Below are 24752 nucleotides of genomic sequence, written 5' to 3'. Positions count from 1 at the left end.
ATTGCTGGTGGGGATAAATTTTGTACAGTATTATAAAAATAGAATTTTATATATATATATATATATATATATACTCAATTATATATTGAGTATTTTAATTATCCAAATTGAGAATGAAAACATTTCTACAGAGCAAGTTATTTTTATATAGGAAATTTGCTACCAAAAGGTCATTTATTGTCACTTTTACTCATGTGTTCTTATTGTTTCAGCAACTCATGAAGATGGTGTTCTTTGGATTGCCATGGCAGGCATACATCAAATCTGGGCACTCATGTTAGAAAATGGAAAACTACCTAAAGGAAGGTAAGTTAAAATACTAGACTATCTTACCATCATCCTTTGATCATATTATTTGTTTATAGTAATTATTTATTAGACTGCTTTGCTGACCATCTTGCCTAGGAATAAGTGATAATAATCTGATTGTGCAGCACTACTAAATATTGTTATACATACCTCCTCAGCCTAGTTTTATTTTATCCACTATTCAGAAAGAAATGCAAACTATTTGGAATAATGAAGATTTGAATGGGCATGTTCTGTTTTCATTAATGCAGTGGTTGATTGATTCATTGGTGATGATGGACCAACAACTTGATGTCAACTCTTAATGACCACATAGATGGACCTTATCCTGTATGATCTACCCTGATCTGCCCCTTCAGATCAGTACATTTATCATTGCTGTAATCAAGTTGTCTTCTTGATTAGGGTTTCTAGGAAAGGGTTGCTATTATGGAGGTAAAATGAACTAAATCTATCTTGTAAGCTAATTGACTTCTTGGAAAAAATTAAGTTATAAAAGAAATAACTTAGAAATATTAACAAGTGTAACATACATTATATAAATGCCTCCCCCTCCCTTCCCCCCTCTCTCTCTATTATTTTCAATTGACATTGCATAAAATACATTTCAAATTATTTCATAATTTAAAAAATATGGAAAAGAAAGCTTATTTTTGTTCATAACTTCAAACACATTGAATGTAAATTTAAAAATTGTAAATTCAAGTGCATGCAGAGCCTATGTAAATCTCACCCCCATACTTTTTTTAAAGTGATTTGAAGAAAGGAACTTGTCTTCGATTTGCTGGAAGTGGAAACGAAGAGAACCGAAACAATGCATATCCCCACAAAGCAGGCTTTGCTCAACCTTCTGGTGTCTCTATTGCTGCTGAAGATCCATGGAATTGCCTTTTTGTTGCAGACAGCGAGAGTAGTACTGTGCGAACAATTTCTCTAAAAGATGGCACTGTGAAACACCTTGTAGGAGGCGAGAGAGATCCAATGGTAATCTAAATCTATATTTCTCTTGTGTTTTCCATTGAGCCTACACAGCCAGATCAGAAAATGTCTGACCCTATGGTTTAAATAGGGATTTAAATGCCAATTCATCACATTTTAGTTGTTACTTATTACAATAGTTAATTGAGATCATTAAAAAAAGATTAACTTTCAGTACAATTGAATTAGTCTGCTAATAATCACCAGATTCATGCCAGCAAGCACATATATCAGCTGTGAAACCAGAAGGTACAATGAAGATTGGTTGTTCTGCTTCGGAAACTGCAAAGCCTCCTCCCAGAAGATAACAACGAAAACCAGTCATGGAGAGGATATGTAGAATCCCTGACAATACCTCAGACTCTGGTCAAGCATCGCTTATATGCCACGTCCTGGATAGAAGGACGTGAACTTCCAATAAACTTTTCTGCTGTCCTCACCATTCTCCGCTTAGCCTTCTGGTATGCAGTAACTGGTATGCAGTTACTGAAACAGTAACACTTTTCATGGTTAGAGTGATAACCCAATAGATCAGGGGTGTCAAACTTGATTTCATCAGGGTGAGCCAGCTCAACATCACTCGTGTTGGAGAAGCCTGTGATGGCCTGAGCGCTCTGCCAGATAAAACAGGTTTCTGAGCTCCATTTTTGCTAGCAGAGGCACTGCGGGCTAGTCCTTCGCTGTTTCCAGGGCAGACCTGCGAGCAGATCTAAGCACCCCATGGGCCGGATCTGCCCCTCGGGCCTTGAGTTTGACAACCCTGCAATAGATATCTGTAGGTTAGTTCTGAGATTAATGCCAAATTATCACTTATTGTCAAGAAAAATTGTTTTTTATGAATCTACCTTGAATTCAAGTTAATGTTTTAGCAAGTCACACTGATTACTAACTTTAAGTGCTGTCCCGGTGTCTGGAAGCCGTACGGGTCTGGATGGGGAGAAACAGGCTCAAGCTCAATCCCTCCAAGATGGAGTGGCTGTGGATGCCGGCACCCCAGTACAGTCAGTCGCATCCGCGGCTGACTGTTGGGGGTGAGTTATTGGCCCCAATGGAAAGGGTGCGCAACTTGGGCGTTCTCCTGGATGGACGGCTGCCTTTTGAAGATCATTTGACGGCCGTCTCCAGGAGAGCTTTTTACCAGGTTTGCCTGGTCCGCCAGTTGCGCCCTTTCCTAGACCGGGATGCCTTATGCACGGTCACTCATGCGCTCGTGACATCTCGTTTGGATTACTGCAACGCTCTCTACATGGGGCTCCCCTTGAAGGGCATCCGGAGGCTTCAGTTGGTTCAGAATGCAGTTGCGCGGGTGATAGAGGGAGCCCCTCGTGGCTCCCATGTTACACCACTCCTGCGCAGACTGCACTGGCTACCTGTGGCTTTTCGGGTGCACTTCAAGGTCTTGGTTACCATCTTTAAAGCGCTCCATGGCATAGGGCCGGGTTATTTATGGGACCGCCTACTGCCACCGATCGCCTCCCACCGACCCGTACGCTCTCACAGAGTGGGACTCCTTAGGGTGCCGTCCGCCAGGCAGTGCGACTGGCGACACCCAGAGGAAGGGCTTTCTCTGTGGGGGCTCCCACCCTCTGGAATGAGCTTCCCCCAGGGCTTCGTCAACTTCCTGACCTCCGAACCTTCCGCCGCGAGCTTAAGACACATCTATTTATTTGCGCAGGGCTAGCCTAGGGTTTTAGTTTTTAAATTTAGTTTTTAATGGGGTTTTATATTATTTTATTCTAGTGATATTTTTAATTCGGCCTAATTAATAAGTTTTTTAATTGTTTTTACTTGTATTATTTGCATGTTTTTATCTGGCTGTGAACCGCCCTGAGTCCTTCGGGAGATAGGGCGGTATAAAAATTCGAATAAATAAATAAATAATTAAAAATTGTAATTTAATCATCTCTAAATGCCTCCCAAATAATTTTTTAAGAATTTATTTGCCTTTGGTGATGTTGATGGACCTGGGACGAATGCAAAGCTACAGCACCCATTAGGAGTAGCTTGGGACAAGAAAAGAAGCCTCCTTTATGTTGCAGATTCCTATAATCATAAGGTGAGGTTGCATACTTCATTTTCATTAGAAAATATAATTTATTATTCAGAAATACAAAACTTTGTATTGCAGAATACGAAGGTACATCTCTTTGTATATTTGCATGTATTATTGTAGTTGTTTTTATATTTCATATTTCAAATGATATTTCAGGCAAGTTTTGAATTTGTATAAAGTACCTCAGGAAAGTTTCTTAGATGAAAATCAAACAAATGAATTCTAATAATTGACGAATAACAGGTAAAACTACTAAAGCTGGAGTCAAAGTGATAAAGATATTTCTTTCATTTTCTTACCCAACAAACTGAAGAAAAGTTAGTGTCAGGCTCCCATGATTCAACTTACATAGCCAGACACACAGCACATCAGAGCTAGACAAGAGTCTTTATTGCGTACTAGGATGAAATGATTATAAACAGTTTATTACCGTCTGCCAGCTTCAGATTAAGGCTGTTCTTATAACCCAGTGATGGCTAACTTTTTCCAGACTGACTGCCCAAAGCGCGAGAGAGAGAACCCCCCCCCCAATGCAATGCGCGTCCACCCTGCGCATGCGCGGCAGATACCTGAAGACCAGCTGGCTGGCTGGAGGCGTGCGCGCAAGTGCAGTGGAGCTCAGCTGGGTTGATGGCTTGCGTGCCCACAGATGGCATTGTGTGTCACCTCTGGCACGTGTGCCATAGGTTTGCCATCACAGTTATAGCCCCATGGTTAATGTCTATGTTTCTTTTCCGTACCTTTCCTGCAGCCTTGGTTCTTGGTAGCTGTTGATTGTTGAAATAGCCAACATTTCTGACTTGCAAAAATCTAGCCTCCTAAACCTAGCTCCTACCCTTAGAGATTCAAGTCTCCATTACGTTATGATTTAATCCGCTCTTTGTAAATTTTATACTAGTCACGTTTATGAATCTAATTCATAAACATTACAGCGAGTTGATGAATTTATGTTCCTTGGTAAAATGTATATTAAATATATAGAAATGGATGGAGATACTTTAAGATGTCAAAATAATGTTAGAAAAGAAGAGGATAATACGTGATCTGTCAAAGGAAATTAATGCTGATCAAAATAAGCAGAAAGATTGTACATAAGAATGTTCTTCTGCCTACTTTATTATACAGAAGTGAGACTGGTATGAGAATAAATAAATTCTAAATGCAATGGGAATTGGTTACTTAAGAAGTGTGTGTGATAAAACAAGAAGAGATAAGATCATTAATGTATAGGTGCTGAATTAATGTGGTTTGACCATAGAAATGAGACTACCACCAAAGGAACATGTTAAACTGATATGATGCAATCTCAAAACTGAGGGATCTTTAGGGTTCTCTGACCTTAGTTCTTTTCTTGCAGACATTTCATTACCCAAAGTAGGGAAAATCATTAGCTCTAGGACTAATAATGTTATTTAATTTGGTTACTGAAATGCCTGCAAGAAAAAATCCAAACTCAGAGAGCTCCTGGACCTTTTATCCTGAGTACAGATATTCTTATTTATTGGAAGCTCAAAACCTAATATATATGACAGAAAAATGATAGTCAAGAGGAAAGGTAAGACTGAGAAAGCTAATATTCAACAGAATTGATAGAATCCTTAAAAAGAGAAGATTGTATCAGCCTTACCAGGTAGATAAACTCTTCTTGATGAGCTAATTCTATTTTCTTGTAAGGCCGCATTAACAGAATCTTATAAGCCTGAAAGTACAGATCTTCATTTACAGCACAAGAAACTGAGCTTCTTGCCCTCCATTGTCCAACTGTGGGCTGTGCACTCACTTATCTGATGGTTTCCTAGATAGCATCTCTTTGTCCCCATCTCCCATGGTCGATCCTACATACCATTATAGAATACCTTCTCAACATATCAGTTAAGAAGTTTAAAAAACAAAAGAATATATGATTGATTGGTTGATTGATAATCTTTACTGCGATTACTGACCTAGAATGAAACAATCAGCTTCACAAAAAAGAATAAAAGGACAAAGCATAGAAGGCCATGAGATAGGAAGGAAAGGAAAGATATTATCTCGAAAGGACAATAATACACTGTGAGCTCTAAACAATATCTAAGATATCAATAAGAGTGTATATGACATTTACTATAGTATAGTAAGTTCATATAGCAGGATGTTTAAAGTAGAATCTAAATAATAAATAAATAATATTTTAAAAGTAAAATACTGAAGCAATGTATGAATCAGCATGGATGTGGAAACTAACATGGTTTTCAAGAACAGAAATATGCTAAAGAGGAGAATATTGAATTGAATTGAATTGAATTCTTTATTGGCCAAGTGTGATTGGACACACAAGGAATTTGTCTTTGGTACATATGCTCTCAGTGCACATAAAGAAAAATAAAATACATTCATCAAGAATCATAAGATACAACACTTAGTGATAGTCATAGGTTCAGGGGTAAAATCTACTTATCTTCCCTACCAGTTTGGAAGTGCACGCTTCACATGTGCGCTTGGACCCTCTGCACATGTGCAAACCCTTCTACGCATGTGCAGAGGGTAACAAACAGGTTACTTCCTGGTTAAAACCAGGAAGTAATGGCATCCAGGTGGGTGGGTGGAGTCTCACGCTGCCATCGCTACTGGTTCTCTGAATTATCCGCCACTGCTGTTACTAGTTTGCCTGAACCTGTGCAAACCGGTAGCATTTCATCCCTGCATAGGTTACTAATAAGCAATCAAATCATACTAGGAAACAAATAAAACAATATAAATTGTAAAGATACAAGTAACATGGTTATAGTTCATAAGTGAGAAGAGATAGATACAAGGAAGGATGAGAAGAAGAATAGTAATACAGTCTTAGTAAATAATTTGATAGTGTTGTGGGAATTAGTTGTTTAGCAGAATGGCAATATTCAGGGAAAAACTGTCCTTGTGTCTAGTTGTTCTGCAGTGCCCTATAGCGTCATTTTGAGGGTAGAAATTGAAACAATTGATGTCCAGGATGCGAGGGGTCTGTAGATATTTTCACAGCCCTGTTTTTGACTCTTGCAGTATACAGAAGGAATGCACGGTTGGTAGCAATTGTTTTTTCTGCAGTTCTAATTATCCTTTGAAATGTGTGTCTGTCTTATTTGGTTGCAGAGCCAAACCAGACAGTTATAGAGGTGCAGATGATAGACTTAATAATTTCTCTGTAGAACTGAATCAGCAGCTCTTTGGGCAGTTTGAGCTTACTGAGTTGGCGCAGAAAGAACATTCTTTTTTGTACTTTTTTGATGACATTTTTGATGTTAGGTATCCATGAATATTTAATGAATATTATAATGAATATTTTTGGTGAAAACTGAATTTAGATTTCTCTTTTCTATAATAAAACAAATTAAAGGCACATAACAATAGAAAATACTGTTGTTCTGTGCTTTTAATTTGTTTTATTCACTACTTTTTACTATTTTTATGTAGACTATAGTTATTTACCTGAAAAGAGAATAGTGTGGTGGTTATGTATGTACAAAAAAGAGGGAACTATTATTAATGTGAGTCATGAAGCAGTACTAAGTCTAATATCAGTGGGTTGCCATTTATAATTATTTTGATATTAGTCAATCTTTGTTCCTATATGTTTTTAAAAGTATTTTGTAAATTTCTAGATCAACCTATCAATATAATCCCTTTATAATCATTTTAAATAAGGATATGAATATGATTTATTAGGACATTCTTCATAAAATTAAAGAAATAGCATAACATTACTTTGTGCTCTACAAGGTATCTTGTTTGTTTTGTTCTAGATTAAATTTGTAGATCCCAAAATGAAGAATTGTGCCACTTTAGCAGGTACAGGAGAAGCAAGTAACATAATTGGTTCCAGCGTTACCACATCAACTTTTAATGAACCAGGAGGCCTATGTGTTGAAGATGGAGGACAGTTCCTTTATATTGCAGATACCAACAATCATCAAATTAAAGTGATAGATTTAGAAACTCGTACTGTTTCACTGGTAAGTTACTATATAAAAAATATGGACAGAATTTTCTATTTGAAATAAATTATTAGAACTAAATTTAATTCTACTACCTGAATTGCATTATACATGCATTATTGCAGTGTTTTATAATGGCCTGGCAAACAGAATTGCTTTTGTGTTAAGGATATCCTGTTAAGCTTAAAATAAATGTTCCATCTGTTTTAAGAGGTTAGAAAGGACACTAGTGCCATTAGAATAAGCTGACATAGAAGAACCTCAGCTTTTAGAACTTATTTTGACTTGGATATTGGGGATATGGTTTAATCTTATCTTGCTCTTTTAAGGTGCTTTAAGAACCATGTGTTCCTTCAGTGCATTTTCCCATGAATTGGAAATAAGGCCATATTATTGGATCATTTGAATACAAATGAAGTAAATATTTGGATTTATTAATATCAGTCTGGGCTCTAATAAATTAAGAACCTCTGCAGCTGAAACAGACCATTAGGAAAAGGGTGAGAAGGGATAGGGCAAATGATGTTATCCGGCAGATACTCTTTCAGGTCATATTATCAATACCACCTCTAAGACTTGCTTGTATGATGTTCAGAAAGGATTACAGCCCTGCATAATCCCAATGTATCTCAAAGAATGTTCTACAGTGCTGCTTCTGTAGCTTTGGCCATGTCATGGAAGCCACTTTTCTTGCCATTTAGAAATGAAGTACTTTATCATCATGAACAACATTATTTCCCTTTGCTGTACTCAAGCCAGACAATAAAACTATCAATATAATAAATTTATTAACAAATAGTTATGCATTAAATGTTATAAAATCACACATATGATTTATAAAATACTAAAAAAATCATACAAAATATTCTTTTACATATCATCTGAAATTAGAAGCTTCAATATCATATTCAGAGTCTGTTTTATCATAGACTCATAGTGTTGGAAAGACTCCTGGATATCTTCTAGTCCTACTATTTAGCCAGGCAGGAATTCTAATACCACCTGAAACAAATGGCTATCCAATCTTTATCTGAAAACATCCAATGATGGAACAGCCAAGCTATCCATGGTTTAAGAATTCTCACAGCAAAGACATTCCTTCTTAATTGTGTTTGGATCTCTCTCTCATTCTTATTGTACTATTCATTGTTATAGAATAGAATAGAATAGAATAGAATAGAATAGAATAGAATAGAATAGAATAGAATTCTTAATTGGACACAGTTGGCCAAGTGTGATTGGACACACAAGGAATTTGTCTTGGTGCATACGCTCTCGGTGTACATAAAAAAAAAGATACATTCATCAAGAATCATAAGGTACAACACTTAGTCATAGTCATAGGGGACAAATAAGCAATCAAATCATATTAAAGGTAAAGTTTCCCCTCGCACATATGTGCTAGTCATTCCCGACTCTAGGGGGCGGTGCTCATCTCCGTTTCAAAGCCGAAGAGCCAGTGCTGTCCGAAGACGTCTCCGTGGTCATGTGGCCGGCATGACTCAACACCAAAGGCGCACAGAACACTGTTACCTTCCCACCAAAGGTGGTCCCTATTTTTTCTACTTGCATTTTTACATGCTTTCAAAACTGCTAGGTTGGCAGAAGCTGGGACAAGTAAGGGGAGCTCACCCCGTTACACAGCAGCACTAGGGATTCGAACCACTGAGCTGCCAACCTTTCGATCGACAAGCTCAACGTCCTAGCCCCTGAGCCACCGTGTCCCTCAAATCATATTAGGAAACAGCTAATATAAATCTTAAATATAAATACCAGCAACAAGGTTACAGTCATATAGTCATAAGTGGGAGGAGATGGGTGATAGGAACGATGAGAAGATTTTGAATATTAAATCCATATTGTCTTCTATGACACACCTTCAAGAATTAGGAAGACAGGTATCATGTCTCCCCTTAGTTTTTTTCAGATCAAACATTCCCAGTTTTTAAAATAATTTAATAATTTCAGTTTAGGCAGTGCCTGATTCCAGCAAGTGTTTGTGAAGCACAAATAATATGTGGGCTTATTCCTCTGCATTCTGGAATAGTTGTTCATAATATTTAGGCTCTAATTCTATCATCTTCTTTTGGCTGTGAAGAAAGTATACCGTATATACTCGAGTATAAGCCGAGTTTTTCAGCACGTTTTTTGTGCTGAAAAGCGCCCCCTCGGCTTATACTCGAGCCAAGCCGTTCAGCCCTTCCTCTTGCAGCGAGTCCTTTCTACCGCAGGCAGCTAGCTCTCGTTAGTGCGCGCATGCGTCTTATTCCTATGTGGACACACGCCAAGACACCCCTCACGCACAATTACCCGCGTTAGTTATAATTGTTGACAGCGTTGACAGAGAGGGCACGAGGGAGAGGCGAGGCAAGGCAAGGGACCCCAATCAAGAGTTATAATTGTTGACAACACACACGAGGGAGCGAAGAGTGAAACCTCCCGGTTTCAAGCGAAGGAAGGAGGCGCCTGGCTACACACCCGCCTTCAAAGAAATAGCTGGCATTCCTCATGGGCGGACGGGCGCAGACACACACACACACACACACACACACACACACACGCCGCCTCCTAAATTCATTTCCCCACCCCACCCCTTTTTCTTGGCTGCTTCTTTTCTCCTCCCCGGCGCCGCAGGCCGCCTAGGGCTCTCCTTACCCAGCCCGTGCAAGTGCGGTCAGCTGCCAAATCGACGCTTCCTCTCCTCCCACTGAGGAGGTTTCAAGCTCTGGATTTAAATACAACCGAAAGGGGACGCTGGGGCTACAAACAAGACAGGGAGGGAGGGAGGGGAAGGAAAGGACGGAGGGAGGGAGGGAGGTCGAGGAAGCGCAAGAAACTTGTCAGGTAAAACTCAACAGGCAAGGCGGAAAAAACAGGGAACTGGGAAAACGCCCCAACTAGGGAGAAAAGGAAGGTGGTGTTTTTAAAAACAAAAGTCCCAAACCCAGCGACGGAACCTTTTTCAAAACCGCTGCCGAGCCGAGAAGTGACGGACGGACGGACGGCCGACTCGCGAGGCCAGAAGGTAGCCCAGCCGCCCCTCGTCAGGCTTTTCTCAGTTACTGCGGCCCCGCTCTCCCTCCCTTCCGTAGCGGTTTAGCAGGGCTGCTTTGGAAGAGCCTTAAACGAGCCCGTCCTCAGCCACCCCTCCCCTTCCCCTTCCTTCGAGCCTCCAGCTCCAGCAGCAGTCTATCCCGGTGGGCGGACGCCTCCCCTTTTGCCTTCCTGAGCCTAGCCGGCCCCGCCTCCCTCCCTCCGTAGCGGTTCAGCAGGGCTGCTTTGGAAGAGCCTTAAACGAGCCCGTCCTCAGCCACCCCTCCCCTTCCCCTTCCTTCGAGCCTCCAGCTCCAGCAGCAGTCTATCCCGAAGTAAGAATCCGGCCCGTCTACCTTCCCGGAGACTGGCCGGCCCGATCTCCCTCCCTTCTCTAGCGGGGCAGGTGTCTAGGGCTAAAGAACCTTGAGCTCCACCACCCCCCTCTCCCTTCCCTTTCCTTCGAGCCTCCAGCTCCAGCAGCAGTCTATCCCGTGGATCCCAGCAGTCTATCCCGGTGGACGAACGCCTCCTGCTTTGCCTTCCCGGAGCCTACCCGGCCCCGCTCTCCCTCCCCCTCCGTAGCGGCTCAGCTGGGCTGCGAGCCCCGTCCTCGGTCGCCCCTTCGCCCCGGCCCTTTTGCTGGCCTCGCCTGGGCAGGGCTGGGCAGAGCCGGTGACATCACCTCCACCGCCCACCCGTTGCCGTCCGCCGCCGCCGCCCCCGCCGCTGCTCGCCTCCCGTCCCTCCCTCCGCCCTCCTCCAGCAGCCAGCAGCGTGGCCGGGCGCCGGGCGCGGCAGGGCCGGGCTGGCGACGGCCTCCTGGCGGCAGCAACGGCGGCAGCAGCATCAACAGCACCAGCAGCACCAGCGGCTCCCGCAGCAGCCCCGCAGCCGCCTCCTTCCCGGGCGCCACCTGCATGAGCCACCGCAAAGGCGACAAGCCGCCCATCAGCATCCAGGAGCACATGGCCATCGACGCCTGCCCAGGTCCCATCCGCCCCATCAAGCAGATCTCCGACTACTTCCGCGTTTCCCCAGCGGCCTCCCGCCGCCGCTTTGCTCAGCCGGAGCCTCCTCTCTCTCTCTCTCTCTCACACACACACACACACACAGAGAGACTTCTAAAGTGGGTTTAATGATATTAGAGACCCTTATTGCCCTGCCAAAAAAAAAAGAGCCACCCCAACGCCTATGAAAATTAACCTTCTTCCAAGAGACACTGTGCAGGGTATTTTCACTGTTGGTGTGCATACAGGCTTAGATTTGTGCTGGGTTCTTAGTACTTAGAGCACTGACCTTCAGAGGCACCCTGGTCCCTTGGAAGCTAAAGGAGGACTCATTTTCATGCTTGCAGTGTTCAATTTGGGAAGGGCATCCAAAGAAGTGGTAGATCCTTGTGTGTCCAATCACACTTAGCCAATAAAAATTCTATTCTATTCTATTCTATTCTATTCTATTCTATTCTATTCTATTCTATTCTATTCACTCATTCATTCATTCATTCCTTGTGTGTCCAATCACACTTGGCCAATAAAAATTCTATTCTATTCTATTCTATTCTATTCTATTCTATTCTATTCACTCACTCATTCATTCATTCATTCATTCCTTGTGTGTCCAATCACACTTGGCCAATAAAAATTCTATTCTATTCTATTCTATTCTATTCTATTCTATTCTATTCTATTCTATTCTATTCTATTCATTTTATTTTGTCAAATACATATTAAATAATTATATAAATATAAGCATGAATTGAATACATAAAAGGAATACAACTAAAGGGAACATTAGGACAGGGACGGTAGGCACGCTGGTGCTCTTATGCACGCCCCTTACAGACCTCTTAGGAATGGGGTGAGGTCAATACTAGATAGTCTTTGGTTAAGGCTTTGGGGATTTTGGGAAGAGACCACAGAGTCAGGTAGCACATTCAGGCATTAACAACTCTGTTACTGAAGTCACATTTTCTGCAATCTAGATTGGAGAGGTTCACTTTAAGTTTGAATCTATTGTGTTCTCGTGTATTGTTGTGGTTGAAGCTGAAGTAGTCATTGATAGGAAGTACATTGTAGCAGATAATTTTATGAGCTATGCTCAGGTCATACCAAAGGCGGCGTAGTTCTAAATTTTCTAAAGCTGGGAATCCTCCTTCCCCCTTTTGCACTTTTATTGTTTTTCGTTCAAATAAATATTCATGTTATTTTACTTGGCTCTATCTTTATTTTTTACATTGACCAGTAGCTGCCTCATTTCCCACCCTCGGCTTATACTCGAGTCAATAGTTTTTCCCAGTTTTTGTGGTAAAATTAGGTACCTCGGCTTATATTCGGGTCGGCTTATACTCGAGTATATACGGTATGTTATGTATGTATGTAAAAATAATTTTAAAGGATATTTAAGATAGTGTGAGCGAACAATTTTATTCCTTTTATTTCAAAAGTAGAAGTACAATTAATCCTATACTTGTCTTCAGATCTTGGTTTTGCCTTATTAACACGTATTGCAAAATTACTTAAAGGAATGTATTTGTCACAGCATTAATAAAAGGATGTCTATTGCTTCCTCAATAAACTCAAATGATTTTTTTAAATCAAACATTTATCTTATATTTTTACAATTCATCATAAAAAACTAATTGCCAAATATATATTCATTAGGTTATTTAAATTGGAAATCTATAGTTATCACAACTTTAGTGAAATACCATATTGGGAGTAGTAGCAATTGTAAAAAAATTAATAAGCTTATAACATTAATAACAATTTTCCTATAATAAACATCTTATTGTAAGCACTATTAATAACTGTTGGGCATGAGCATCTATATACATCCAAACAAGTCAAAACTGCCAAGAAATGTAGCATTTATCAACTCTTTTGTTTGACTTGAAACAAAAAGAAATGCATTGAAAAGCTATGTATAAGCTATGCCAGAGCCTAGAAAGTCTCCTTAATAGTAATATACCAAACATCTTTTGTAAACCATGATCTTTAATTTTCTTTCAAAATGCAAGAAAAATGACTGATTGGATTGCTTGCTAACCATTGTTTTACTTTTATATTGTCGTGTCCCACTCCTCCGCTGACGGCCGGGTCAGGGAAATCCGAATCAGGCGTGCCTCTGCAGCTCTGCCAAAGTCCTAGCAAAGTCCTCAGGGCAGGCAGGAGATCAGAAAGTGACTTCAGCAAGATATGTTTAGACTTTGCCTGACTCAGAGAATGCCAGAAAGCAGATCCTTTATATAGGCCATGGGATGTGGCTCCATGACTCAGCACTTATCCAGGCCTGCCCCTCCCTTCCTTCTGTTGCCTCCGCCTATCAAGTCTTCTGACGCGAGGATCACTCTAGTCGGCAGCTGTTGGCAATAGACCTCCCTCAGGCTCACATGCTGTGGAGGAGGGGGAGGGGTCTAGTTGCTCCGTTTGCCTGGGCATGGAGCCAGAGCTGGGGCCGGGAGGCATACTAGAACATTCCTCCGTGTTCGGAAGCAGATAAGCAGGCCCCGGCTGTGGTGAGATTGGGCGAGACACAACATATATGTTTTGATCAGGGGTGGGTTCCACTTACCTTTACTACCAGTTCGCAGCAGGATCTGATTCACTGGCCATTGTTTTGGGAGATCTAAACAAGGCAAACTTAAGGAAAGAACTACCAAAATACTTTCAGCATGTCAATTGTCCCACCAGAGGCAAGAATACTCTAGACCACTGCTACACAACACTAAAAGATGCCTATCGGTCTTTACCACGTGCAGCTGTAGGACACTCTGATCATTGCATGATTCACCTTGTACCTGCTTACAGGCAAAGACTTAAAGCCATAAAACCAATAATTAAATCAGTGAAAACCTGGACGGAGGAATCAGAATTAAAGCTACAGGCATGTTTTGACTGCACTGATTGGAATATTTTTAAAGATACCTCTGCAGACCTGGATGAACTCACAGATACTGTAACATCATATGTCAGCTTCTGTGAAGACCTATGTGTACCTACAAGGAACTTATGAATACACAGTAATAACAAACCTTGGTTTACACCTAAACTTAAGCAGCTACGACATTCCAAAGAGGAAGCCTACAGAAAAGGTGATAAAATGCTGTACAATCAGGCCAGAAATGCACTAACAAGGGAGATAAGAGCAGCAAAAAGAAGCTACTCTGAAAAGCTAAAGAATCAATTTTCAGCAAATGAACCAGCAAACATGTGGAAAACTCTTAAAAATATCACCGGCTATGGCAAACCTCCTTCCCAGGCTGAAGGTAATCAACAACTGGCAGATGACCTGAATGAGTTTTACTGCAGGTTTGAAAGGAAACTACAGCCACCTATCTCCACAACCCCATCTCAGACACACCAACAACAGCCAAGCCTCCTACAACTGACCCCATTTCATTGGGTTCACAACCCCTAGTGATCACAGAAAAGGAAGTGCAGGACCTATTTCACACACAAAAGCCAGGAAAAGCTCCAGGCCCAGACAAGATAACTCCTTCTTGCTTAAAAGTCTGTGCTGATCAATTGGCCCCATCTTCACCCATATTTTCAATAAATCACTAGAGATGTGCTATGTTCCTTCTTGCTTCAAACGCCTACCATCATCCCAGTGCCAAGAAGCCCACGATCAAGGAACTGAATGACTACAGACCAGTTGCTCTAACATCTGTAGTCATGAAAACCTTTGAAAGGCTAGTGCTTTCCTACCTGAAAACCATCACGAATCCGCTCTTAGACCCCTTGCAATTTGCATACCGAGCAAATAGATCAACAGATGATGCTGTTAATATGGCTCTGCACTACATCCTACAACATCTTGAGTCTCCAAAGACCTATGCAAGGGTCCTTTTGTAGACTTTAGTTCAGCATTCAATACCATCATTCCAGACATTCTTCTAACTAAGCTAAACCAGCTACAGGTACCGGAACAGACTTGTAAGTGGATCACAAGCTTCCTAACAAACAGGAAGCAGCAGGTGAAGCTAAGCAAGATCACATCAAATACCTGTACAATTAGCACAGGGGCCCCCAAGGCTGTGTGCTCTCCCCACTTCTCTTCTCTCTGTATACCAATGACTGCATCTCCAATGATCCATTTGTTAAGCTACTGAAGTTCGCAGATGACACAACAGTGATTGGTCTCATTCGAGACAATGACGAATCCGCATATAGACGAGAGGTCGAACGACTAGCCTTGTGGTGCAACCAAAACAATCTGGAACTGAACACACTCAAAACCGTAGAAATGGTGGTAGACTTTAGGAAAACCCTTCCATACTTCCACCTCTCACAATACTTGACAACACAGTATCAACAGTAGAAACCTTCAAATTTCTGGGTTCTATCATATCGCAAGATCTCAAATGGACAGCTAACATCAAAACATCATTAAAAAGGACAACAAAGAATGTTCTTTCTGCGCCAACTCAGTAAGCTCAAACTGCCCAAGGAGCTGCTGATCCAATTCTACAGAGGAATTATTGAGTCTGTCATTTGCACCTCTATAACTGTCTGGTTCGGTTCTGCAACCCAACAAGAAAAACACAGACTTCAGAGGATAATTAGAACTGCAGAAAAAATAATTGCTACCAACTTGCCTTCCATTGAGGACCTGTATACTGCACGAATCAAGAAGAGGGCCGTGAAAATATTTGCAGATCCCTCGCATCCTGGACATAAACTGTTTCAACTCCTACCTTCAAAACGACGCTACAGAGCATTGCACACCAGAACAACTAGACACAAGAACAGTTTTTTCCTCAAGGCCATCACTCTGCTAAACAAATAATTCCCTCAACACTGTCAGACTATTTACTGAATCTGCACTACTATTAATCTTCTCATAGTTCCCATCACCAATCTCTTTCCACTTATGACTGTATGACTATAGCTTGTTGCTGGCAATCCTTATGATTTATATTGATATATTGATCATCAATTGTGTTGTAAATGTTGTACCTTGATGAACGTATCTTTTCTTTATGTACACTGAGAGCATATGCACCAAGACAAATTCCTTGTGTGTCCAATCACACTTGGCCAATAAAATTCTATTCTATTCTATTCTATTCTATTCTATTCTATTCTATACATACATACACTACATTTTATTCAATACAAAATATATTAATTAAAAATAGGAAAAGGACAGGAAAGCTTTCTTTCAACATCATACCAAGAAGGCCTCAGGAAGTTGAGACTTATCAACAAAGGTCTAAAATGTATCATCACCATGAACATAGAGAACATTCCAGTTCACAGCCATCACCTCCTGCATTGCCTCATGAGGAGCAGCCGTCTGGACCACATGTTGGTGATGTCCCATTCCTTTATTTATCTGAAAAGGTTCCAAGGAACCAGCTTATCCTTGGTTTTTGCTGAGGTGGTCAGTAATTCAATTTGCAAATACTTGCTCTGAAAATCCCATCTGAATCATCCTGATAAAGACATTTGGTTTTTCAAACTTTAGAATATGAAATTATATTTAAAAATTAACATGTTTTCTATTGCTTTGATAGCTTCCCCTTCTACAGATTGACACAGTAGACACTACAACTAGAGGGAGTATTAAAATGATTGATAAAGCAGAACTTCCAAGGCTTCCTAAATCAGCTCCACATATTCAGCTACCTTCATTGACTGTAAGTCCAGGCCAAGCACTTCAGTTTGTGCTGATGCTCAACCTGCCTCCAAATGCTAAACTGACTGAAGAAGCACCGAGCGCCTGGTTTTTTACTGCAGAAGGTAAAAGAATCCATGTTCCTGTTTATAGGGGATAGATGTTAAGCCTTTGTTTCGCTGTTACCCAAATACACCAATTTAGATGCTAGATTAGATGCTAGTATTTTAAGATTAAAAAATCTTACGGATGGATATATCCTTATTATCTTACAGAATTTTCATTTAAACCTGACTTTCTAAAAATAATTTTAAATTAAATGTACAGCCCATAATTAAAACATTTTATTATAACAATTCATATGACCTAAGTTTAATTACAATCTTTTATGCAATTGGAAAAAATAGAACTGGTTGAACCAGTGAAATGTTTATCCCATTCACAACGAGGCTGCTTTTGGGTAACCAAAAAGGGCTTTTTAAAAAATAATAATAATCTGTATATAAATACTGAGTTTTTTCATTTGCTTATCCTTTTTTTAAATAAAATTTTGGAGCACTTGAATAATTACAGTATTTTTTGGACTATAAGACACACTCCCCCCCCCCAAAAAAAGTGGGTGGAAATGTCTGTGCATCTTATAGATTGAATATTGTGGGTGGAGGGGGGTTGGTGTGGCACTGATCAGATGTTCTAGGCAGCGAGCATTACCGCCACCCATTTGCTTTCGATCTCGATGGGCCGCGGCAGCAGTTAATGGACTGCGGTGAACGGGCCACGGCAGCCAGGATGGATACTGAGATGCATACCGGATGGATACTGAGAGGCAGAGGCAGATTTTTTTCCCCCTTGTTTTTCTCCTCTAAAGCTAATGTGCGTCTTATAGTCCAGAGCGTCGTATAGTCCAAAAAATATGGTATACACTTCAGCTTGTTTTTCCTGTATTGTGTGATTTACAGTAGTTCCTGCATTAATCTGATTCTGCCCTATGAAAGTCTTCCACTAGTTCCTTTATAGTTGTTTTATTACAAACCATAATAATAATAATGTTTTATGATTAGAAGAAATCATCAAATCGTAATAGACTATGTTTTTTTTTTCTAGGTAATGAATGGCTACTTTGTGATCCTCATAGATCTGGGACAATTGCAGACATATTTGAACAGCCTATAATCCCATTTCAGCTACCCACTAACTGCCTATCAGCTGAAGCTTTATTGTCAATCAATGTGTGCCTCTATTACTGTAGCAAGGACAGTAATGCCTGCATGATGAAAGGAATCTCATTCAATCAGCCTTTCCTTATAACAAATGTAAACCAAAAAAGCATAGCTCCAATTGAGCTCACATATACATTTTAATTTTAAGCACAGCAAAGCAAAAAAAAAACCATTTATAGGCTTATTTACTATAGCCTAATTTTTACCGCAAAACAAACTTAACTTTTGCAATACTATATATGTTATTACATGTATGAACTTAAAGCACACCTTGCAAAAATGTATGCTTGCATAAATGGAAAGTGAAAAATCATGAAACTGTATCTAAATCTTAGTACTTTGTTAACTTATTATATAAGCAATAAATACTAAAGGTTGGGATCATTGTGAAAAAAACAAATCTAAACATAGAAAAGATTGATTTCTATCTTCAGAATACAGTCTTAACATTGGAAATTTGCATTTGTTTGATTTTCCCCCCTATGTTTTATAAACATTTGTCATCACGTGTTTTCTGGACCAGGAGGCCTTGCTCACTGTCACTCATGCCTTGATCACATGTCTGTTGGATTACTGAAGTGAAATCTACGTGGACCTACCCTTGAAGATCACCCAGAAGTTACAACTGGTCCAGCATGCAGCAGTGTGTGCTTGAGCTTTGCCTATGTTCAACCACTGCTGTGCAAGCTATACTAGCCTCTAGTTGTTTTCTGGGTGCAATTAAGTGTTGATTACTACTTTCCAGCCTTAAATGGCTGTAGGACCATGTCAAGGTTTCTGTCCATCCTACCAGATCAGATAACATGGTCAATCTAGGTCCCTTTTCTTAAATGTTACCTCTGATGGGACCTTTAAGACGCGCTTTTTCAGTAGTTGCCTTGACCCTTTGAAACAGCCTGCCCCTTGAGATTTGGAAGGCCCCCCCACCATATAACTTCTGGAGGGCTATGAAGACCTAGCTCTTCTCTCAGACTTTGGGCTAGGATAGAAGTGAGCCCAGCAAATTAAGTTTATGATATATCACAGTAGTGTGGTTGGACTATACGGTGGTGTGAGGTTTAGTTGGTTTTATTTATGTTATATTATATATTACTGTGAGTCACCTAGAGTTTTTATATATAAGAAAGATGGCCTTGTAGGTTTTATAAATAAATCATAAACCTTTTGTTTCAAACACAAGCAAAATAATGAAAAGTAAAATATGCAATGAAAAATAGTTTTTTATCAAAAACATTTTTTTAAAAAAAAATATTTAAACCACAGGTTCTCTATATATTTGTTAATGACTTACATAGAATAACTTCTCTGCAAAAGCTAAGTGAATTGATATTTACAGCTAGGAATAATATTTTTAATAAAATCTGAAAAATTAAAAGGCTGAAATAATTAGTTTTTTTTTTATTGTCTACAACCCTAAACTTCTTGTTAAGAGTTGTTTTGAAAGAGAGAATGGTGTGGGGGTGTAGGGTGGTGTGTGGTATGGTGTATGGTATGGTATGAGTTTTAACATTATTTAGTAATAATATTTATTATTTAATTATTATTATTTAATAACATTTTAATATTAATACTAATATTACACTACTAACCAGAGCATACAAAACATTTGCTAGACCAATTTTCGAATATAGCTCGTCTGTCTGGAACCCGCACTGCATATTAGACATTAATACAATTGAACATGTCCAGAAATATTTCATAAGAGTCCTCCACTCACAACAAAATATCTTATGCCACCAGACTTGAAATTTTGGGCTTAGAAAATTTAGAACTACGCCGCCTTCGGTATGACCTAAGCATAGTTCATAAAATCATCTGCTACAATGTCCTACCTGTCAATGACTACTTTCGCTTCAACCACAACAATACACGAGCACACAGTAGATACAAACTTAAGGTAAATTGCACCAAACTTGATTGCAGAAAATATGACTAGCAACAGAGTGGTCAATGACTGAAATGCACTGCCTGACTCTGTGGTTTCATGCCAAAATTTTAACCTTAGACTGGATACTGTTGACCTCACCCCATTCCTAAGAGGTCTGTAAGGGGCATGCATAAGAGCACCAGCTTGCCTATTGTCCCTGTCCTAATGCTCCCTTTAATTGTATTTATTTTATATATTCAATTCATGCTTATATATATTATCTAATATGTAGTTAGAATAGAATAGAATAGAATTTTATTGGCCAAGTGTGATTGGACACACAAGGAATTTGTCTTGGTGCATATGCTCTCAGTGTACATAAAAGAAAAGATACGTTCATCAAGGTACAACATTTACAACACAATTGATGATCAATATATCAATATAAATCATAAGGATTGCCAGCAACAAGTTATAGTCATACAGTCATAAGTGGAAAGAGATTGGTGATGGGAACTATGAAACGATTAATAGTAGTGCAGATTCAGTAAATAGTCTGACAGTGTTGAGGGAATTATTTGTTTAGCAGAGTGATGGCCTTCGGGAAAAAACTGTTCTTGTGTCTAGTTGTTCTGGTGTGCAGTGCTCTATAGCGTCGTTTTGAGGGTAGGAGTTGAAACAGTTTATGTCCAGGATGCGAGGGATCTGCAAATATTTTCACGGCTCTCTTCTTGATTCGTGCAGTATACAGGTCCTCAATGGAAGGCAAGTTGGTAGCAATTATTTTTCTGCAGTTCTAATTATCCTCTGAAGTCTGTGTTTTCTTGTTGGGTTGCAGAACCGAACCAGACAGTTATAGAGGTGCAAATGACAGACTCAATAATTCCTCTGTAGAACTGGATCAGCAGCTCCTTGGGCAGTTTGAGCTTACTGAGTTGGCGAGAAAGAACATTCTTTGTTGTCCTTTTTAATGATGTTTTTGATGTTAGCTGTCCATTTGAGATCTTGCGATATGATAGAACCCAGAAATTTGAAGGTTTCTACTGTTGATACTGTGTTGTCAAGTATTGTGAGAGGTGGAAGTATGGAAGGGTTTTCCTAAAGTCTACCACCATTTCTACGGTTTTGAGTGTGTTCAGTTCCAGATTGTTTTGGTTGCACCACAAGGCTAGTCGCTCGACCTCTCGTCTATAGGCGGGTCCGCCATTGTCTCGAATGAGACCAATCACTGTTGTGTCATCTGCGAACTTCAATAGTTTAACAAATGGATCATTGGAGATGCAGTCATTGGTATACAGAGAGAAGAGAAGTGGGGAGAGCACACAGCCTTGGGGGGGCCTGTGCTAATTGTACAGGTATTTGATGTGATCTTGCTTAGCTTCACCTGCTGCTTCCTGTTTGTTAGGAAGCTTGTGATCCACTTACAAGTCTGTTCCGTACCTGTAGCTGGTTTAGCTTAGTTAGAAGAATGTCTGGAATGATGGTATTGAATGCTGAACTAAAGTCTACAAAAAGGACCCTTGCATAGGTCTTTGGAGACTCAAGATGTTGTAGGATGTAGTGCAGAGCCATATTAACAGCATCATCTGTTGATCTATTTGCTCGGTATGCAAATTGCAAGGGGTCTAAAAGCGGATTCGTGATGGTTTTCAGGTAGGAAAGCACTAGCCTTTCAAAGGTTTTCATGACTACAGATGTTAGAGCAACTGGTCTGTAGTCATTCAGTTCCTTGATGGTGGGCTTCTTCGGCACTGGGATGATGGTAGAGCGTTTGAAGCAAGAAGGAACATAGCACATCTCTAGTGATTTATTGAAAATATGGGTGAAGATGGGGGCCAATTGGTCAGCACAGACTTTTAAGCAAGAAGGAGTTATCTTGTCTGGGCCTGGAGCTTTTCCTGGCTTTTGTCTGTGAAATAGGTCCTGCACTTCCTTTTCTGTGATCACTAGGGGTTGTGAACCCAATGAAATGGGGTCAGTTGTAGGAGGCTTGGCTGTTGTTGGTGTGTCTGAGATGGGGGTTGTGGAGATAGGTGGCTGTAGTTTCCTTTCAAACCTGCAGTAAAACTCATTCAGGTCATCTGCCAGTTGTTGATTACCTTCAGCCTGGGAAGGAGGTTTGCCATAGCCGGTGATATTTTAAGAGTTTTCCACATGTTTGCTGGTTCATTTGCTGAAAATTGATTCTTTAGCTTTTCAGAGTAGCTTCTTTTGCTGCTCTTATCTCCCTTGTTAGTGCATTTCTGGCCTGATTGTACAGCATTTTATCACCTTTTCTGTAGGCTTCCTCTTTGGAATGTCGTAGCTGCTTAAGTTTAGGTGTAAACCAAGGTTTGTTATTACTGTGTATTCGCAAGTTCCTTGTAGGTACACATAGGTCTTCACAGAAGCTGACATATGATGTTACAGTATCTGTGAGTTCATCCAGGTCTGCAGAGGTATCTTTAAAAATATTCCAATCAGTGCAGTCAAAACATGCCTGTAGCTTTAATTCTGATTCCTCCGTCCAGGTTTTCACTGATTTAATTATTGGTTTTATGGCTTTAAGTCTGACAAATAAATAAATAAAAATATTTACCAGTATAAAGGAAAGATACAAAACAGATCACATTCCAAAAATAATACGATTCTTGTCAAAAATTGTTTAGAATTTAATACTTCACCCGCAATCTCTCCTATTTTTAAGAACTCTTAAGTGCAATTGTGTGTGTGATAAAAAATAACAGGCATGGTGTCATTCTTTGTTTTTTTAAAGGTTTATTCCCCTCATCGATCTTTTATATAGTTAAAGAGAAAAATTTCATTATAATAAGACTTATCCAAGTAAGTCTTGGATAAAAACCAGAAACTTACTCATACATTTTCAGTCACTGACTTTTTTTACAAAAAACTTATTTTGCAAAGAAGTCTCTGTTAACAGAATCACTCTTTTAGGTCAGAAAATTAATAGACTTTCTCTATTCCCACCAGGCTGAGAGTAAAGATGTTTGTTTAACCTATGCTATGAATTCATTTTTAAAAGTTTCACTGGAAGTTAAACAGAATGGAAGTTACTGCATGATAACCTTTAAAAGTTAAACTTAGATTTTATATTTGATTTCATACACTATATAGCTTACAGTTATAACATAGCATCTGTATTTAGATACTGACAAAGCAGCTTGGAAGCCTTCTAAATGCTTCATGATTTTATCCTGTTCACTTTTTCAGGACAGATTAATATAGGATAATAGGCTCAGGTCCAAGATAGGAAAACTTTAAACATGTATTTAAAAACAAAGCTTTTTAATGAATACTATGTATATAGTGTTTCAATAGAATCAAATAGAATAGAATAGAATAGAATTTTTTATTGGCCAAGTGTGATTGGACACACAAGGAATTTGTCTTGGTGCATGTGCTCTCAGTGTACATAAAAGATATGTTCATCAAGGTACAATATTTACAACACAATTGATGGTCAATATATCAATATAAATCATAAGGATTGCCAGCAACAAAGTTACAGTCATAAGTGGAAAGAGATTGGTGATGGGAACGATGAGAAGATTAAAAGTAGTGCAGATTTAGTAAATAGTTTGACAGTGTTGAAGGAATTATTTGTTTAGCAGAGTGATGGCCTTTGGGAAAAAACTGTTCTTGTGTCTAGTTGTTCTGGTGTGCAGTGCTCTATAGCGTCGTTTTGAGGGTAGGAGTTGAAACAGGATGCGAGGGATCTGTAAATATTTTCACGGCCCTCTTCTTGATTCGTGCAGTATACAGGTCCTCAATGGAAGGCAGCTTGGTAGCAATTATTTTTTCTGCAGTTCTAATTATCCTCTGAAGTCTTGTGTCTTTCTTGTTGGGTTGCAGAACCGAACCAGACAGTTATAGAGGTACAAATGACAGACTCAATAATTCCTCTGTAGAATTGAATCAGCAGTTCCTTGGGCAGTTTGAGCTTACTGAGTTGGCGCAGAAAGAACATTCTTTGTTGTCCTTTTTTGATGATGTTTTTGATGTTAGCTGTCCATTTTAGATCTTGCGATATGATAGAACCTAGAAATTTAAAGGTTTCAACTGTTGATACTGTGTTGTCCAGTATTGTAGTATAAGATGTAGTGCAGATCCATATTAACAGCATCATCTGTTGATCTATTTGCTTGGTATGCAAATTGCAAGGGGTCTAACAGCGGATCCGTGAGGTTGTCAAGTAGGAAAGCGCTAGCCTTTCAAAGGTTTTCATGACTACAGATGTTAAAGCAACTGGTCTGTAGTCATTCAGTTCCTCGATGGTGGGCTTCTTCTGCACTGGGATGATGGTAGAGCGTTTGAAGCAAGAAGGAACATAGCACATCTCTAGTGATTTATTGAAAATATGGGTGAAGATGGGGGCCAATTGGTCAGCACAGACTTTTAAGCACAGACTTTTAAGCTATAGTTTCTTTCAGTGTTCTTGTTAAGTCAGATTAGAAGTGTATAAATTGGGCATCAAAATAATGTGAAAGCAAAGGAGAAACTACAATTTGTCACTTGCTTTATCATTCTTCACTTTATAAAACTGATAAATGTAAATATTTGTATCAGGTATGATGCATAATGGTTTTACTTGTAAAACATGGTCTCTGTCAGTAGGTTAGTGTACTTAAACTGGATGCACATTGATTTCAGTAGTTTAGCTTGCTTTCTTTAGATATTTTAGATTCTCTTGTTTCTAAATTATAGGCTAATTTATAAAA

At 39.6% G+C, this 24752-nt stretch overlaps 1 protein-coding gene across 1 annotated transcript in view; it reads left to right on the top strand.

Moving 5' to 3' along the window:
* NHLRC2 (NHL repeat containing 2) overlaps positions 1–23310 on the top strand; it is a 43841-nt gene extending 20531 nt beyond the window's left edge. The window contains exons 6-12 of the mRNA XM_058189286.1: positions 213–306; positions 1062–1293; positions 3221–3343; positions 7102–7311; positions 16847–17072; positions 18052–20325; positions 22583–23310. Coding sequence (XP_058045269.1) covers positions 213–306; positions 1062–1293; positions 3221–3343; positions 7102–7311; positions 16847–17072; positions 18052–18308 — 1142 coding nt within the window. The 3' untranslated portion in view covers positions 18309–20325; positions 22583–23310. The remainder of the gene's footprint in view (positions 1–212; positions 307–1061; positions 1294–3220; positions 3344–7101; positions 7312–16846; positions 17073–18051; positions 20326–22582) is intronic.
* Positions 23311–24752: the final 1442 nt, after the last annotated feature.

Source organism: Ahaetulla prasina, chromosome 6 (assembly GCF_028640845.1).
Source record: "Ahaetulla prasina isolate Xishuangbanna chromosome 6, ASM2864084v1, whole genome shotgun sequence".
Lineage (NCBI taxonomy): Eukaryota > Metazoa > Chordata > Lepidosauria > Squamata > Colubridae > Ahaetulla > Ahaetulla prasina.
The sequence above is the reverse complement of the archived record's forward strand: the minus strand, read 5'-3'. Positions and strand labels throughout refer to the sequence as shown.